We start from the raw sequence: 16,999 nt of genomic DNA on the forward strand, positions 1-16,999 counted from the left end.
CCAATCACTACATCTCCATCCTGCAGCAGACCCTGGTTGCCGGGTGCCCCCCACCGAGAGCAAGTCGCCGTCTGAACACACTGCAGTCCCACCCTGAGCCCCAGCTGTCTGCCCACAAGCCAGACTAGGAGCAGAGATGGGGCCGAGGAGGGCCACCGAGTGAAGAGACAGGAGAACCAACACATGGATGCAGCTGTTCTGGACACTTAGAATATGTACAATATACTGAGTTAGATTTCTCAGTGGCAGTACATTCAACATACATAAACAGTTGTGCAATGAAAAAGTAAAATCCCTCACAATGCAGGAGGAAAAAGTTATATTTCTAGACATCCACCGAGAGCAAAAACACTTTGAAGTTCAGTTGCATAGCCAACTGACAGTATCCAAACTGTGACATATCCCCATCGTCTTCTGAACAGTTGAACCATTGATGTGGGTACTTATAATATATGTCAAGCCTTTTTGCAACCAAGTAAACAGGATGGCACACAATCCCAAATTACTCCTCTCAAGAGTGATAGTAAGACAATAACAGCATGATGGCAAATGATTAGTGTGTGTGTGTGTGTGTGTGTAGGTGGTGGAAGTGCAAAGTGTGTGTACATGAAAGCCAATGTATGAGTTTTTCCTTTATTAAATTGAGTTCTTCATTATTTTATTTTATATGCAGGAAATCTATGTTTTCTTGATACACTGTTGCTACGTATTTCCTGTGTTTTTTTAAGTGTTTTCGGGAGGAAGGGGGCAGACCGTGGGGGAAGGGAATTCACTTTCGGAAAATCCGTTTTTATACAGGGTGACGCACGGCGCGGTTTTGTTTTTTTCCGGCTAACGATTCTGTCAATCAGGCCCACGTGTCCCCCAATGCATTCCTGAGACTCTGACGCGTCGAACGAGTGATCATGGTCTGGAATTGACCAATCACAGGCTGAGAAAAGCCTCACATAGACACAGGCAGACGAGAATGGATCCATGGTTCACAGACACAGACAGGGTTTAGAGAGGATTATAGCTCTCGAGATGATGCCAAACTGCTGTATTTGGATAGATGGAATACCATTAGTGATAAAACAAGTGCAATATATAGTTATATAGTATATAAAAGTACAATGGAATAGCTAGAACAGCTGGTTCCAAAATGACAATTCTGCTTGACCTCGCATGACCTCTACTAAAACCTCTACCTCTTTTTTTGCTCCACTTTATCAAAGCAAACATTTGAAGAGAGACTGCTGACATGTTGTGCTGTGATATTAGGCTTTCAACTACATTATTTCAAAGAAATAATATCAATAAAAGTGCTTTTTTTTCAGGCGAACTTGAAATTTTTCTATTTGAGCTGTGTGCCATCTTCATTTACCATTAACCAGTAACATATACACAATATTTACACATCTGAACAAATCTCACAAGTGTTACCTGTATTATAACATCACAATTATTAAATTAGACCTTGTAGTTATCGAATTACAGTATTTTTAGTATGGGTATGCAATTTTCGAGCAGAGGCCTAAAAATAGGGCTAGGGCCCAGCAGTTGACCTCTACAGTGACATTAGTTGATGTAAGTAAAAATGATCTTATATTGCTTTGTTCTTGTTTATCTTTTACCTCCACTGTGCTTTCAGAGTTTACCCCTTGATGAGTATTTGAGGTAAAGAAAATCAATTTAAAAAAAAGTTAAAGATGAGCTTCAATAGCACAAAAATAATTAAGAACTCAAAAATGAAAGTGATAAACAGACAACACATCACATAATTGATGTTATCACGATGATATGAGTTTGTCCTGCCTCCCACATGACTGCCTTTGCCCTGATGGGTGGTGTCGAACTATGACCAAAACTACCAAAGGGGATGACACAGACCTGCATATAAAAGTAAATAATTGTTCATGAAGCTCAGAGGGTGAGGAGGGCAGATATGGGGGCATTTCTGGACCGATTTTTGTTTTTGTATGTCTACCTGATCTTGATCTTGTTATCTTCCTCCTCTTTCGTATCAGAGTCTTCCTCTCATTTCTCATCTTGTAAATTAAGGAGACAATTTTATCTTAATGGGATGCACAAGCCTGGTGATGTGGTTTTGGGTGGGCTGTTTAACATCCACTACACCTCTGTCTTCCCTGAGCTGTCGTTCACCTCAGAACCAAATCAGCCCACCTGCCAACGGTATGTTTCATACTCATATAGCAGACAACATGCGTGGGTAATTATAAATAATGAATTGCTTTTTAGTGGTTAACCGTGACATTTTATGTATTAGCTTTGTCACTGCAGGGTTCAGATATGCCATGACCATGGCCTTCGCCATTGATGAGATCAACAAAAACTCCCATCTTCTACCTAATGTGACTGTGGGATACAGTCTTTATGACAACTGTGGCACACTTGTAATTGGATTCCGTGCAGCGTTGTCATTAGCCAGTGGTCGAGAAGAGCAGTTTATATTAGACGATACCTGTGTAGGAACCCCTCCGGTCCTAGGAATTGTGGGTGATTCTTCTTCTACACGTTCTATTGCCAGCTCCACTGTCCTAGGTTTGTACAGAGTACCTATGGTAAGTTTTCTGCCGTAAATCTTTCGAATTATTTTGATTTGGTTTCAAATGTAATGTAAATTGTAAACATGGACTAATCCGCTTGAAAAGTTTAAAGGGCTGGTAAAGGCTTTGAATGTTTTTAGGCTGTATAGTCTGTTTTTTTTAACAGGTGAGTTACTTTGCCACATGTTCGTGCCTGAGTGACCGGCAAAAGTTTCCATCCTTCTTTAGGACGATCCCAAGTGACGCTTTCCAGGTGAACGTCTATCAGTAAAATAAAAAAGCAGAAAAAAAGCTGTTGCACCTAAACATTCCTCAGAAAGAATCTGCTGCAATGAAAAATGTATTCCTTTAGCGTAATACCTGTCACATTCCTTGTGCCATTGACGGAGCTGTTTTGTCTGAGCTAACAATGCTGAAAGGCAACGGTTAAACATGGTCCATTGTCGAACCTGTTTATCAGGTTCCCAACTGAAAGATTATTCCAGCCTGTGCACTAATCCCACCACTCTGCATTTACTTAGGTGCGTGCTATGATTCAGATTCTCCGGCACTTTGGCTGGACTTGGACAGGTCTGCTGGTCAGTGATGATGATTATGGACTCCATGCTGCCCATTCCTTCCAATCTGACATGGCTCAGTCTGGTGCAGGGTGTCTGGCCTACCTTGAGGTTTTGCCCTGGGGCAATGACCCAGCAGGACTAAGGAGAATTGTGGATGTGATGAGGAAATCTACAGCTCGTGTGGTCATTGTGTTTGCACATGAGAATCACATGATTAACCTCATGGAAGAGGTTGGGCTTGAAATACTTTAATCATAACTTAATATAATTATACACCTTAATGTTTTATTCATCAAACCGAAAAATGTAAGTGTCAATAAAACTGTCTGTAAAAAATAGATTTAATTGAATAAATCACGTCTTATTGTTCAAGGCGCTGTAAGCAGGGTATTATACTGAGATCACTAAATGAGACAAATTACATTGCCCTCTAATTGTAATGACATGTATTACTTTGCTCATACTACTGTGTAAAACACATATTTGAATGACTAAGGCAAGACACCAACCGTGTCCTGACAGTATGAATTTACATATTTGTAATGCAATGCACAGGTGGTGAGGCAGAATGTGACAGGCCTGCAGTGGATGGCCAGCGAAGCCTGGATTGGAACTACTGGGCTTCAGACCCCCCAACTCATGCCGTACATAGGTGGCACTCTGGGCATTGCCATCCGTCGAGGAGACTTACCAGGTTTCAGGAACTTCCTGTTACAAATACGACCTGACCTACAACACAACAGCTATGGAAATACCATGGTGAGTTTAACCTTGCAATCTGATCTGGTATTTTGCAATACTAATACAGTATATTGTCATAATTTATGACACTCTGTTTTGAATACATTTCAGGTAAATCAGTTTTGGGAATACACATTTCAGTGTAGATTTGCGCCAGCTCATGCAGGTTGGGTGGAAGCTGGGGGATCACTATGCACTGGACAGGAAGATCTAGAGAATGTGGAGACTGAGTTCTTGGACATTTCAAACCTGAGGCCAGAGTACAACGTGTACAAGGCGGTGTATGCCCTGGCGTATGCTCTTGATGACATGCTGCAGTGTGAGCCGGGGGGAGGGCCTTTCAGTGGGAACAGCTGTGGAACTTTGCAAAGACTGGAGTCATGGCAGGTGGGATATCAGTTTACACTCCACCTGTTTAGGTAACTAAATCCTGTGCTTTAGCATTTATTGTGGAGTAGCGTTTAGGGTATAGAATTAAATACAAAGCTGTGTGTTTCCTAATCTTAAAGCAAATAGCTGAAAGGATGTTCCCTACATGGGTAACAGCAGTGGATAACAATATCAGGTCAGAGCCAACAACTGTTTTCACTGGGTATACGGTATTATCAGTGATGTGACTTCTCTTTGAAGAAAATGCTATGTTGGAATTGTTGGAAGCATGTCTTCAAATGTTCATAAGTGTAGTATCCAGTTGAAATATTGAATACTAAGCACTGATGTGTCCCCATGGTTATTTTTTATCTGTCCTTTTTTATTTTCCTCTGTCCCTTTTTTTTGATAATTATAGCTTGTGCATTACCTGGAAAAGGTCAACTTTACCACACCATTTGGTGATCAAGTGTCATTTGAAGAGAACGGTGATGCCATACCAATATATGATGTCATGAACTGGCTGTGGCTCCCTGACGGAAGAACTAAAATTCAGAATGTGGGTGAGGTTAAAGAGTCAGCCAAAGGTGAAGAACTCACACTTTATGAAGACAAAATCTTCTGGAACTCTGAATCCAAAAAGGTTATTCCTGATTATTCAGACAACTATTTTGAATCCCATGGATGACTCATTATAGCAGTGTAGAGTAGTGTAGGGTAACAGATATTTATTTTTCTACATACAGGCACCCAAGTCAGTGTGCAGTGAGAGCTGTCCTCCAGGTACCCGGGTGGCCAGAAAGAAGGGGGAATCTGAGTGCTGTTTTGACTGCATCTCTTGTTCTGAGGGAAAGATCAGCAATAAGACTGGTTGGTATTCAGTTTTAAACAGAGCAGTTTGGAGATATAATTTAAGCATGTATCTCAACACTTTCCCTGTCTTCTTAGACTCCATGGAGTGCACCAATTGTCCGGAGGATTTCTGGTCCAGCCCCCAGCGTGACCACTGTGTTTCTAAGAAAACTGAGTTTCTCTCCTACCATGAGCCTCTGGGTATCTGCTTGACAACCATCTCGTTGTTGGGCACATTCACCTGTGCTGTTGTCCTGTGGATCTTCATATATTATCACAACACCCCTATAGTACGCGCCAACAATCCAGAACTTAGTTTCCAGCTCTTGCTGTCACTTAAATTATGTTTCCTTTGTTCACTGCTGTTTATCGGCCGGCCCAGGCTGTGGACATGCCAACTGAGACATGCAGCATTTGGGATCAGCTTTGTGCTTTGTGTCTCATGTATTCTGGTAAAAACCATGGTGGTTCTGGCTGTGTTCAAGGCCTCCAAGCCAGGAGGTGGAGCCAGTCTAAAGTGGTTTGGTGCTGTGCAGCAGCGAGGGACAGTTATGGTTCTTACTTCTATTCAGGCAGCAATCTGCACTGCTTGGATTGTCTGTGCCTCACCAGCTCCCCATAAAAACACTCAATACCACAACGACAAGATAACTTATGAGTGTGTAGTTGGGTCCACCATTGGTTTTGCAGTGTTACTGGGCTATATTGGCTTACTGGCTGTCCTCAGCTTCCTGTTAGCATTTCTGGCAAGGAATCTTCCAGACAACTTCAATGAGGCCAAGCTCATCACTTTCAGCATGTTGATCTTCTGTGCTGTGTGGGTGGCCTTTGTCCCTGCTTATGTCAACTCTCCAGGCAAATATGCAGATGCTGTGGAGGTTTTTGCCATCCTGGCATCTAGTTTTGGTATCTTATTAGCACTATTTGGACCCAAATGTTATATAATCCTGTTGCGACCAGAGAGGAACACAAAGAAAGCAATCATGGGTCGGGTCATCCAGTCATAAAACATGCACTTAGATTACCAAGGCATAATTGATGCATTTTCTTTATTCAATACAAACGTTCTTTTGAGCTAAAGGTTGATACTAATAGCGATGTTTAGTTATTGTGAAAGCTGGGCTGATGACTTGTCTCATATATGAAAGAATCAGTGTTTCAAACAGGATTTAGTGAGACTATGAAGGAGGACATTGGACCCTCTAAGGCAGGGGTGTCAAACTCATCTCCACTCTGGGCCACATCAGCATCACGGTCACCCTCAAAGGGCCGGTTGTAACTGTAAGACTGTACAACTAACTTCTCCTAACATATTGTTAAATAACTCTCTGCATTTGATTATTGTTTATTCAAGTGTAAAAATATTGTACATGCAGTTATATAAATGAAAAATGATATTTAAACACATTTCTGTTATTATAACATAAATCATTTTTAATTGAGGGTTAAGAAATCCACATGACTATCAAAGATCAAACTATTAAAGAAAATAAAGACAAATATCAAACACAAGTTAATACATTAACTTTGTTCAAAGCTGTTCGTGTCACCTCTCTGCATCACTAATGTTCCTCCCTGTCGTCGTCCTGTGCATGGCAGCTACATCCAAGAGCTCCTCACTGAGAGTCAGGTCTGATAAACATGGATAGATGCTCTGTATCCGTGTTGTCTGTGCTTTCATCAACAGTTCATTAGAAACACAAGTACCTGCTCGTCTCTTAGCTAGCTGTGTTGTTAGATTGCTGCTAGTTCATGAACTCGGTCTGCGATGGTGTTTCTTCACAAACTGACATTTGTAAAAGTCTGTATCAGGTCGGAGCTCTGCTCACATACCTTTAGCATGCACTGGGCTGTAGCTGTGTAAATAGATTCTGCTGTGACTGCAGTCTGCCTTTTAATTCTTGGACAATTTGATGTTTTTCTTGGAGGCTAAATTTAGCTCCGTGTTTGGTGTCAAAATGCCGACGTGAATTGTATCCTTCATCACCGACACGCCTCATAACACAGAAGACAGACACGTTTTTCTCCTTGAAGCACAAACATGTATTCGCTTTCCCATCTTTCATTACATTTTCTTCCCTCTGCATATATTTTTCTCTCCGTGGACATTTTGGGATTATTTGTCGATCTTTTTCAATCGTTGGAAAACCTCTTTTCGGGCTGTTGCCTCTCCTGTCCACTTGTTGTGATAGTTTTAATGTCGGTACACAGACAACATGCTATCACATAATTTCAACTTTCTATCTCATAATTTCGACCATGGGGATACTTTTATTTTCAAGTCTAACTTTTAATTATTTTTCCAAAAAAAAAAAAAAGAAATCATTTTTTGATTATAATTTTTTTTTTGCTGGCGGATTCGCGGGCCACATGAAATGACGTGGCGGGCCGGATTCGGCCCGCGGGCCTTGAATTTGACACATGTGCTCTAAGGGGTCCAGGGGGATGCATGTTAAGATTGTTTGTACATTTTAAAGTTAAATGAATCAATCTTGCGCACTTTGAGAACTAATTTAGGAGACTAGATCTATGAAGAACTTTGTGCTCTTGTAAACAATTTACAAAAAACATGAATCTTTCCATTATTTTAATAGTTCAGTATTGTATGCAAGATAACAGATATGTTTATGCATGGCAGCGGCACTAATAGGCCATCACTCATTTTACATTTCCACATCTATGTTTAAAATAAAAACTTCAATTTGAATAGCTTGTATGCATGATTATCATGCAATTGACAGACAATGTTGATATTGGCATTGGTATCAGCTGACAAGGTATGTTTCTAAATAGCAGTGTCACGGCCACCCTACCTTGCACATGTTTAAAATAAAAACATGAATATATCAACCTGTGTATTATTTAATAGCTTAGTATTGAATGCATAATAACAAGGTATGTGCATGGCACTCGGCCCAGTTTAATACAAAACACAATTTTATACAATATATATAGTCGGGAGTCCCTGCTCCATCTCTCTATCAGTTTGGGGGTCCTTGGCCTGAAAAACGTTGAAGACCCCTGTTCTAGGCTATTGCAGTCCACTGAGCTCCCATTACCACTGTAGTTATTTGTCTTCCTGATATTGAGCACAAGCACTTCACAACAATGTATTCAGGTATCGAGTATAGAAACCTTGAATGTACGTCCATAGTACAGTCTGTAAAATCAGAACCCAGTACGAGAAATATTTAACATAAGACGACATGTGCCTGCTTTCACTCTGTGATTGATCTTTTAACAGAGACTACAATAAAGACAATTTAATATGAAATTTTTTTTTTAATAATGTCAAATATTATCTTCAGTAATTATAGATATGGCATTAGGCAATGACATTTAGAGATATGCTAAACACTAAAGCAACAATAATTATTATAACATACAATATTTCTTATTTTTGGAAAATCAATCAACATTTTTTATGGTTTCATAACATTACACTTAAGGAATATGATAAATGCATAGAAATTGAAAAAACTAAAACTAAGAGGAGCTGAAGAATAGCTGTATGGGGAATATTGGTCATATTTGATTTACCCATATGTGTGTACTGTTAATTTATCCCTGTCATCGGGCCATCAGGTGTTTTTTTGTGTTTTTCTCAGGCCTCAAGAGAATGATGAAACATTTGGGGGTAAAAATGCAGAGCAGTAAACCATAGCTAGAGGCCAGGGTTGCAAAAATCTCCACAGCAACAGTGTATTTCCCAGGAGAGGTAATATAGGCAGGGACAAAGGCCACCCAGACAGCACAGAATATCAGCATGCTGAAGGTGATCAGTTTGGCCTCGTTGAAGTTGTCAGGGAGTTTCCGAGCAAGAAAGGCCAGGAGGAGACAGGTGCAGGCCAGCAGACCAATGTAACCCAGAACCAGAGAGAAGCCCACCACAGAGGCCATGGCACACTCCAAGGTGACCGTTGACCCTTGGAAACCCAGATCACGTTGAGGCACAGGGGGGCTGAGGGACAGCCATGTCACACAGATGGTAATCTGTATTAAAATAAAATGTAATCAAATGTATGTAAAATATTGTATAAGTTTATGTACATATTAAAACAAATTAAAATTAAAAAAAGTTTAGTACCTGTACACAAGTAAGAAGACAGACGCTTCCTCTCTGTTGGCCTCGACCAAACCACCTAATCAAGGCTTCAGCACCAGGCCGAGCTGAGCGGAAAGCTGCCAGAACAACTATAGTCTTTACTTGAAGGCAGGAAACAGAAAGTACAAAGCTGATCCCAAAAGCTGCCTGTTGGAACCGACACGACCAGACTGATGGACGACCAATGAACACCAGTGAGCACAGGAAGCACAACTTCAGGGACAGGAGAAGCAGGAAGCTCAGTTCTGAATTGTTGGCTCGCACCTACAATTGAAAAGTAATATTTAAAAAAAAGTCAAGCACATTAACCATAAGCCAAACAGGACATGTTTAAGGTGAACCTAATGTTTTGTTCTCCAACTTACCTTGTAGAAAAAATGGCATGGTGGGATATTAAATGAAACAGATTGATCAGCTAAAGCTGCACAATTACAATTTGTTGAAAGTGTACAGTACGGTATTGTTTACATTATTTAAGGATCTCACCACAGGTGTTTGACGGTAACAGAGAAACAACACAAACACAGCTGTTGTCACCGCTGCACCAGACAGAGCTGCTGTAGTCAGGGTGATGCCCAAGGTTTCATTAAAGGAAAGGAAGTCCAGCTGACGAGGGATGCAGGCAGTTTGTTTAGCATTGGACCAAAACTCAGATGGACAACGCTCACAGTGAAGGGAATATGGGAGAGGAAGAGAGAGGAGTTAAAGAAAGTAAAACACAAAGAGGGTGTCTTATGGAGACATTTTCTCACCAGTTTGATTGCTAATCTCCCCTTCAGCACATTGGATACAGTCAAAGCAGCAGAGAGGTCCTCCTTTTTTGTTTGCCTTTCGGGTACCTGGGGGACAGCTCTCAGTGCACACTGAAACAGGCACCTGCACAACAAATGAAAACAATATTCTTAAGACATAATGCCTTGTGAATCATATTTTAGTACTGGCCTGAATCAATATTGTTCATTTTTAACCACCTGGTTGGATCCTGTGCTCCACTGAATAGCTGATTCATTAAGGTGGAGGTCAAACCCGTCCACACGACCGATCAAAACAAGTTTGAGTGACCCCTCAGGGGTTTCTTGCCAGTTGACAAGGTCGTACTTTGCTGGAATGTCTGTGCCTTGGAAATAAAACATTTCCCCCTGTGGCGTGCTGAAATTCACGTTGTTCAAGTGCTGCATCAGCTGAAAGTATGAAGATATTAAATATAGTCATATTGACACACTGACAGCATGTACAAAAATAATGCCTATGACAAACCTATTTGGGGGTTTATTAACATCATTATTTGATATGGAATTTGAAAAACAAAGGGTAGAATATCATGCTAACCTCTTTGGGTTTTATGTGTTTTGGAGAAGAGCAGGTGGAGCTGTTGTTTCCAGATGAGCTTTCTCTATCAGGGCAGGAGAGAAGGCTGTGAAGAGCATGAGCTGCAGCATAAACAGCAAGGTAGACGTTATATGCCACCCTAACCTGGGAGACATCAGTGAAGGGATTCTTCACTCCCTCCAGGGACTCTGTCCCACTGCAGAGTGGCAAAGAAACTTTCTGAGAAAATCTATTGGCAGGAGATGATGTAGGAATATTTAATGGGGTTAAATATTTGAATGATGGAGAGGAATGTGAAAAGAGAGGTGAGGCCCCAGAACTGCACCCAAATTCCTCTTCCCAGAATTCTCTTAGGAACTCATCTTCAGGACGATGAATTGGGTGCAAACTTCTGATATAATTTTCAAATCCAGGTACAGCTGAACTTCTAATAGCAACACCAAAAACCCCTTTTGCTACTTTAGTTGAGACAACATTTTGGAGAAGATCACCACTGGTGCTCAGTCACCTGGACGAATTGCGACCTTGATGAGAGAGTGCAGTCGCTTTGCTGCTTGCTCTTGCCTCTGCTTGCATTTTCTTGCATTTTCTTTCTTCAATTTGCCAGATATATCACATATATCTTGCCAGATATATCACATATATCACTCTTCAACGTTTGAGTGAAGACAAATCCAGAAAGTCGTCGAGCTATTTGGATTGTTAGCTAATGCTAACTAGCAGCTAAGTTGAAGCTAAGTAGCAGCAAGATGCCTCCCTTCGCCACGGACAACTACTACAAACTCCGACAGAAGATTGCAGTCTTGGAAACAAAAATCCACCGACTAGAAGTAAACGTGGCGGTAAATGGACTGTGCGGGAATGATACCACTTTACCATGGACTCAAAACACTGGACAAACGCAAGCTAAGACACAGCTTACTAGCACAACCAGGCCTACCAAGAAGCAGGAGGAGAGAGCAGATAATGAATCTTCAAATGGTAGTCCTCCCTGGAACTCTCTCGGTGCAAAGCCGAAGAGAAAATATGTGGGAGGACGACTAACAGGCAGAGCCCAGCGCCCTGAGATTTGTGATGCGACTGGCTGGCCTGCATTAGCACACAGGCAGAACTCCTCCTCAACCCCTGCACCCAGACGGCCAAAGCCAAGGACAGCTGAGAAAAGTAAAACCTGCAAAACACCTCCACAACAACCAAGCCTACAACTTCAAAACAGATTTGCTCCATTGTCGCAGGATCCTAAATCTCCATCTGATGACCTGGATAAGCAGCTATCTCCTCAAAGCAGGGTAAGAACTGAGAGTCAATGTGAGAGTAAAAGGCCGGAGGCAAAGCTAATGACTGGGCCTGAGACTCTGATTGTTGGTGACTATGCTGTAAAAGATGTCAGAAAACTGTGCAGCAAGAACACCAAAATACTCTGCTTTCCGAAAGATATGGTTTCTGACATGAGAGACAAAATCCTGGACATCGTGGCTGACTATCCCACAGCGAAAAACATCATTGTGCATACAGGAATCTGTGATATTGTGAAACAACAGTCTGAAGTTCTGAAGCGAGACTTTATTGATCTGTTAAACACAGTCAGCTCTGTCAAGGTTGAGGTGTTCATCAGTGGCCCGCTTCCACCAGTCAGAGGAGGAGATGAAGGACTCAGCAGGCTGTTTGCACTGAACAAATGGCTGTCAACTGCATGTACTGACCATTCAGTACATTTTATCAACAATTTCTACCTTTTCTGGGAGCGCAGACATCTTTTTACAGCGCATGGAGTTTGCCTGAACAAGTTTACCTCTAACCTATTTTTCTCCCTGCGTCACCCGTCTGTCCCTACTGCCAAGGACAAGACACAAGAGGAGTCTAAACAAGAGATAACCACACAGCATCGCCATGGAGACCTTACGGGAAGGATGCCCCCGCCTAACGACAGCCAAAAGGAAAGGAGGAGTCTCCAACCTCATTATCAGGGACCGCCTCCGATCTCCCACTTTCCCTACCCTTCCTAGACGAGGAGTCTTTACCTCCCTCCCCAGCACCTACTTCTATTTCAGGTCCATACTTTTGACTGCTGAGCTGTCAATCCTCTCTCACACTCTCCCCATCCTCCCCCCACCTGGAGTTCACTGACCACATGAAAGAGCTGGTCATTGCTGGAACCAAACACACTCCTCGCCCAACTCCTCGACGGTTCCACAACCATCCTCTGTCTCCCCTACCTGATAAAGGAAATAATTGATATCTTCTGGGTCCAGGCTACAAGGCTAATGACACCAATGACTCTCCCCAGGAAAAGTCGGGGCCCTGTATGCAGCTAGCCGTTTCAATTCCTGTCCTGCAAGTTTATAGAAAAAGAAAGGTGAGGCTGCGAAGAAACAATAGTAAATGTGGAAGTTTGAGTCTGTTCCACAGCGAGGAGGCCAGAGCACGTGTCCGGCTGCTTTGTACAGTCGACACGCTGCAACAATAAATCTACCAAAACTGGTTTACAATTAAAAGGAATTTAATCCCACTGATGCAAGTACGATTACAGTTACACAATGGAGTAAATTACTCCTAAGAAATATTACAATATTAACCCACTTTGGAAAAAACTACCTCTGGTCCCAGGACACAGCCGTCCCAGGCAACCACACGCTAAAAAGAGGCAGAAAAACACTTTCTATCTCCCGCCCTCATATCCGTTCGCAACTCCTCCCCTTCCGTTTATCCCAATGCCTATTAGCTAACTTCCCTGTGCACTTCTGTAAATGCCTGTCTTCATGACTCTCTTTCCCTGAGCTCCTAACACATTCAAAGACTGTCAGTTATTGCTTAATCCCTTCTATTATAATCCTTCAGTATAAATGTTAAACTTCTGCAACTTTGCAACTTTGGCAAAAGCTTCATGTCTCAAATTCTACTTCTAGCTGCTTATCCTAAAACACTTTATGCTTATCTTAATTATGCATTTCCAAAACACTTATGATTATGACTAATTATGAATTCTTAATTATGAATTATTAAACACTTGTATTATATCTACTGAACACAGTTCTTTGCTCAAATTTCTTACATAAACCTGCAAACTTATCAAACTTAGCATACATTCCTCGTCAGCCTGTCCAAATAAATTGGGCAAAGAAAGCTTTAACCACATTAAACTTAGCTTTATTAAATGTCAGGTCTCTGTCAGGAAAAACATTTTTAATCAATGATTTTATTGTTAGGCACAAACTGGACATTTTGTTTTTAACTGAAACTTGGTTAAATCAAGATAACAGTGCAGCTGTTCTTATTGAATCAACACCTCACAACTTCAGTTTCATGAGTGAAACAAGAGCACATAAGAAAGGAGGTGGAGTTGCTATTTTATTTAATGATTCTCTTCAATGCAAGCAGATGTCCTTTGGTCATTTTAGTTATTTTGAATATGTGGCTCTGAATTCCACTCAAGCTTTATTCCTAAACATTTACAGACCGCCTAAATACTGTGCAACCTTCTTTGATGAGTTTACTGAACTGCTGTCTGTAATCTGTATTGATTTTGACTGTGTTGTTATTGTTGGTGATTTTAATATCCATGTTGATAATACAGAGAGTCTGTAGAACTATGTGGTGTCCTTGATAACTATGATCTGACTCAGCATGTGACAGGACCCACCCACAACAGGGGGTACACTCTGGACCTAATCATCACCAAAGGTGTAAACATTTCCAAGGTTGCTGTGACTGATGTTGCACTCTCTGATCATTTCTGTGTTTTCTTTGACAGTGCAATCTCCTTGCACACAAATGTCCAAACCAAGGTTGTGACAAAGCATTACATCTCTGAAAACACCAGTGAACTATTTATTCAGAAGTTCTCCTCCACACCAGCCCTCTCTTGCCTCTCAGTCAATGAGCTTGTAGATGGCTTCAATTTTAAAGTTAAAAATAGTATTGATGCCATTGCACCCACTACAGTGAAGGTTGTCTCGGGTAAGCAAAGATCTCCTTGGAGAAATGCTACGCTGGTCAAAATAGAGAAACGAGAGTGTCGGAAAGCTGAGCGCAGGTGGCGAAAAACTAATCTCCAGGTTCACTGTGACATCTATAAAGAGAGATTTCGCAATTATAATTTGGAATTTAGAAATACAAGGCAGACATTCTTCTCTGACATCATAACCAAAAACAAGAACAATACACGCGCCTTATTTGCTACCGTCGACAGGCTAACAAACCCTCCAGTGTCGGTAGCTGCTGAGCTCTAATCCACCTGGGCATGCAATCAATTTGCCTCCTTTTTTACTGACAAAATTCAGAAAATTAGACAAGCAGTCAGTGCCTCCACACCAACCACAGGATATGTGTTGTCCCGATCTCTGAATAACATCCATTCAAATATCATGACACAATTTCATTCAATCGACCGTAGAAGCCTAGAAGACATTATACAACATCTGAAGTCATCCTCCTGTTGCTTGGATATTCTACCAACACACTTTTTCAAAAATATTTCAAACTGCATGACCACTGATCTTTTACAAATTGTAAACACATCCCTTCTCTCAGTCCCACCCTGAGCCCCAGCTGTCTGCCCACAAGCCAGACTAGGAGCAGAGATGGGACCGAGGAGGGCCACCGAGTGAAGAGACAGGAGAACCAACACATGGATGCAGCTGTTCTGGACACTTAGAATATGTACAATATACTGAGTTAGATTTCTCAGTGGCAGTACATTCAACATACATAAACAGTTGTGCAATGAAAAAGTAAAATCCCTCACAATGCAGTAGGAAAAAGTTATATTTCTAGACATCCACCTAGAGCAAAAACACTTTGAAGTTCAGTTGCATAGCCAACTGACAGTATCCAAACTGTGACATATCCCCATCGTCTTCTGAACAGTTGAACCATTGATGTGGGTACTTATAATATATGTCAAGCCTTTTTGCAACCAAGTAAACAGGATGGCACACAATCCCAAATTACTCCTCTCAAGAGTGATAGTAAGACAATAACAGCATGATGGCAAATGATTAGTGTGTGTGTGTGTGTGTGTGTGTGTGTGTGTGTGTGATGGTGGTGGAAGTGCAAAGTGTGTGTACATGAAAGCCAATGTATGAGTTTTTCCTTTATTAAATTGAGTTCTTCATTATTTTATTTTATATGCAGGAAATCTATGTTTTCTTGATACACTGTTGCTACGTATTGCCTGTGTTTTTTTAAGTGTTTTCGGGAGGAAGGGGGCAGACAAGCCTGTGGGACCGTGGGGGAAGGGAATTCACTTTCGGAAAATCCGTTTTTATACAGGGTGACGCACGGCGCGGTTTTGTTTTTTTCCGGCTAACGATTCTGTCAATCAGGCCCACGTGTCCCCCAATGCATTCCTGAGACTCTGACGCGTCGAACGAGTGATCATGGTCTGGAATTGGCCAATCACAGGCTGAGAAAAGCCTCACATAGACACAGGCAGACGAGAACGGATCCATGGTTCACAGACACAGACAGGGTTTAGAGAGGATTATAGCTCTCGAGATGATGCCAAACTGCTGTATTTGGATAGATGGAATACTATCAGTGATAAAACAAGTGCAATATATAGTTATATAGTATATAAAAGTACAATGGAATAGCTAGAACAGCTGGTTCCAAAATGACAATTCTGCTTGACCTCGCATGACCTCTACTAAAACCTCTACCTTTTTTTTGCTCCACTTTATCAAAGCAAACATTTGAAGAGAGACTGCTGACATGTTGTGCTGTGATATTAGGCTTTCAACTACATTATTTCAAAGAAATAATATCAATAAAAGTGCTTTTTTTTCAGGCGAACTTGAAATTTTTCTATTTGAGCTGTGTGCCATCTTCATTTACCATTAACCAGTAACATATACACAATATTTACACATCTGAACAAATCTCACAAGTGTTACCTGTATTATAACATCAAAATTATTAAATTAGACCTTGTAGTTATCGAATTACAGTCTTTTTAGTATGGGTATGCAATTTTCAGAGGCCTAAAAATAGGGCTAGGGCCCAGCAGTTGACCTCTACAGTGACATTAGTTGATGTAAGTAAAAATTATCTTATATTGTTTTGTTCTTGTTTATCTTTTACCTCCACTGTGCTTTCAGAGTTTACCCCTTGATGAGTATTTGAGGTAAAGAAAATCAATAAAAAAAAAAGTTAAAGATGAGCTTCAATAGCACAAAAATAATTAAGAACTCAAAAATGAAAGTGATAAACAGACAACACATCACATAATTGATGTTATCACGATGATATGAGTTTGTCCTGCCTCCCACATGACTGCCTTTGCCCTGATGGGTGGTGTCGAACTATGACCAAAACCACCAAAGGGGATGACACAGACCTGCATATAAAAGTAAATAATTGTTCATGAAGCTCAGAGGGTGAGGAGGGCAGATATGGGGGCATTTCTGGACCGATTTTTGTTTTTGTATGTCTACCTGATCTTGATCTTGTTATCTTCCTCCTCTTTCGTATCAGAGTCTTCCTCTCATTTCTCATCT

General features: G+C 41.2%; 2 protein-coding genes across 2 annotated transcripts; one reads left to right on the top strand and one right to left on the bottom strand.

Moving 5' to 3' along the window:
- Positions 1-2,029: 2,029 nt before the first annotated feature.
- Positions 2,030-6,075, top strand: LOC306780019 (extracellular calcium-sensing receptor-like; the record flags this gene model as incomplete). Its single annotated transcript, XM_079272184.1, has 9 exons — positions 2,030-2,172; positions 2,267-2,561; positions 2,713-2,799; positions 3,068-3,337; positions 3,662-3,865; positions 3,959-4,234; positions 4,635-4,859; positions 4,963-5,086; positions 5,165-6,075. The coding sequence occupies exons 1-9, from the start codon at positions 2,063-2,065 to the stop codon at positions 6,073-6,075; spliced, it is 2,502 nt and encodes an 833-aa protein (XP_079128310.1). The 5' UTR covers positions 2,030-2,062.
- Positions 6,076-8,638: 2,563 nt separating this feature from the next.
- Positions 8,639-16,997, bottom strand: LOC306779651 (extracellular calcium-sensing receptor-like; the record flags this gene model as incomplete). Its single annotated transcript, XM_079271627.1, has 7 exons — positions 8,639-9,061; positions 9,156-9,437; positions 9,660-9,853; positions 9,926-10,049; positions 10,145-10,354; positions 10,503-10,960; positions 16,937-16,997. The coding sequence occupies 7 exons, from the start codon at positions 16,995-16,997 to the stop codon at positions 8,639-8,641; spliced, it is 1,752 nt and encodes a 583-aa protein (XP_079127753.1).
- Between the last annotated feature and the right edge of the window lie 2 nt (positions 16,998-16,999).

This window comes from Melanostigma gelatinosum (assembly GCF_949748355.1).
Source record: "Melanostigma gelatinosum genome assembly, chromosome: 7".
Classification (NCBI taxonomy): domain Eukaryota; kingdom Metazoa; phylum Chordata; class Actinopteri; order Perciformes; family Zoarcidae; genus Melanostigma; species Melanostigma gelatinosum.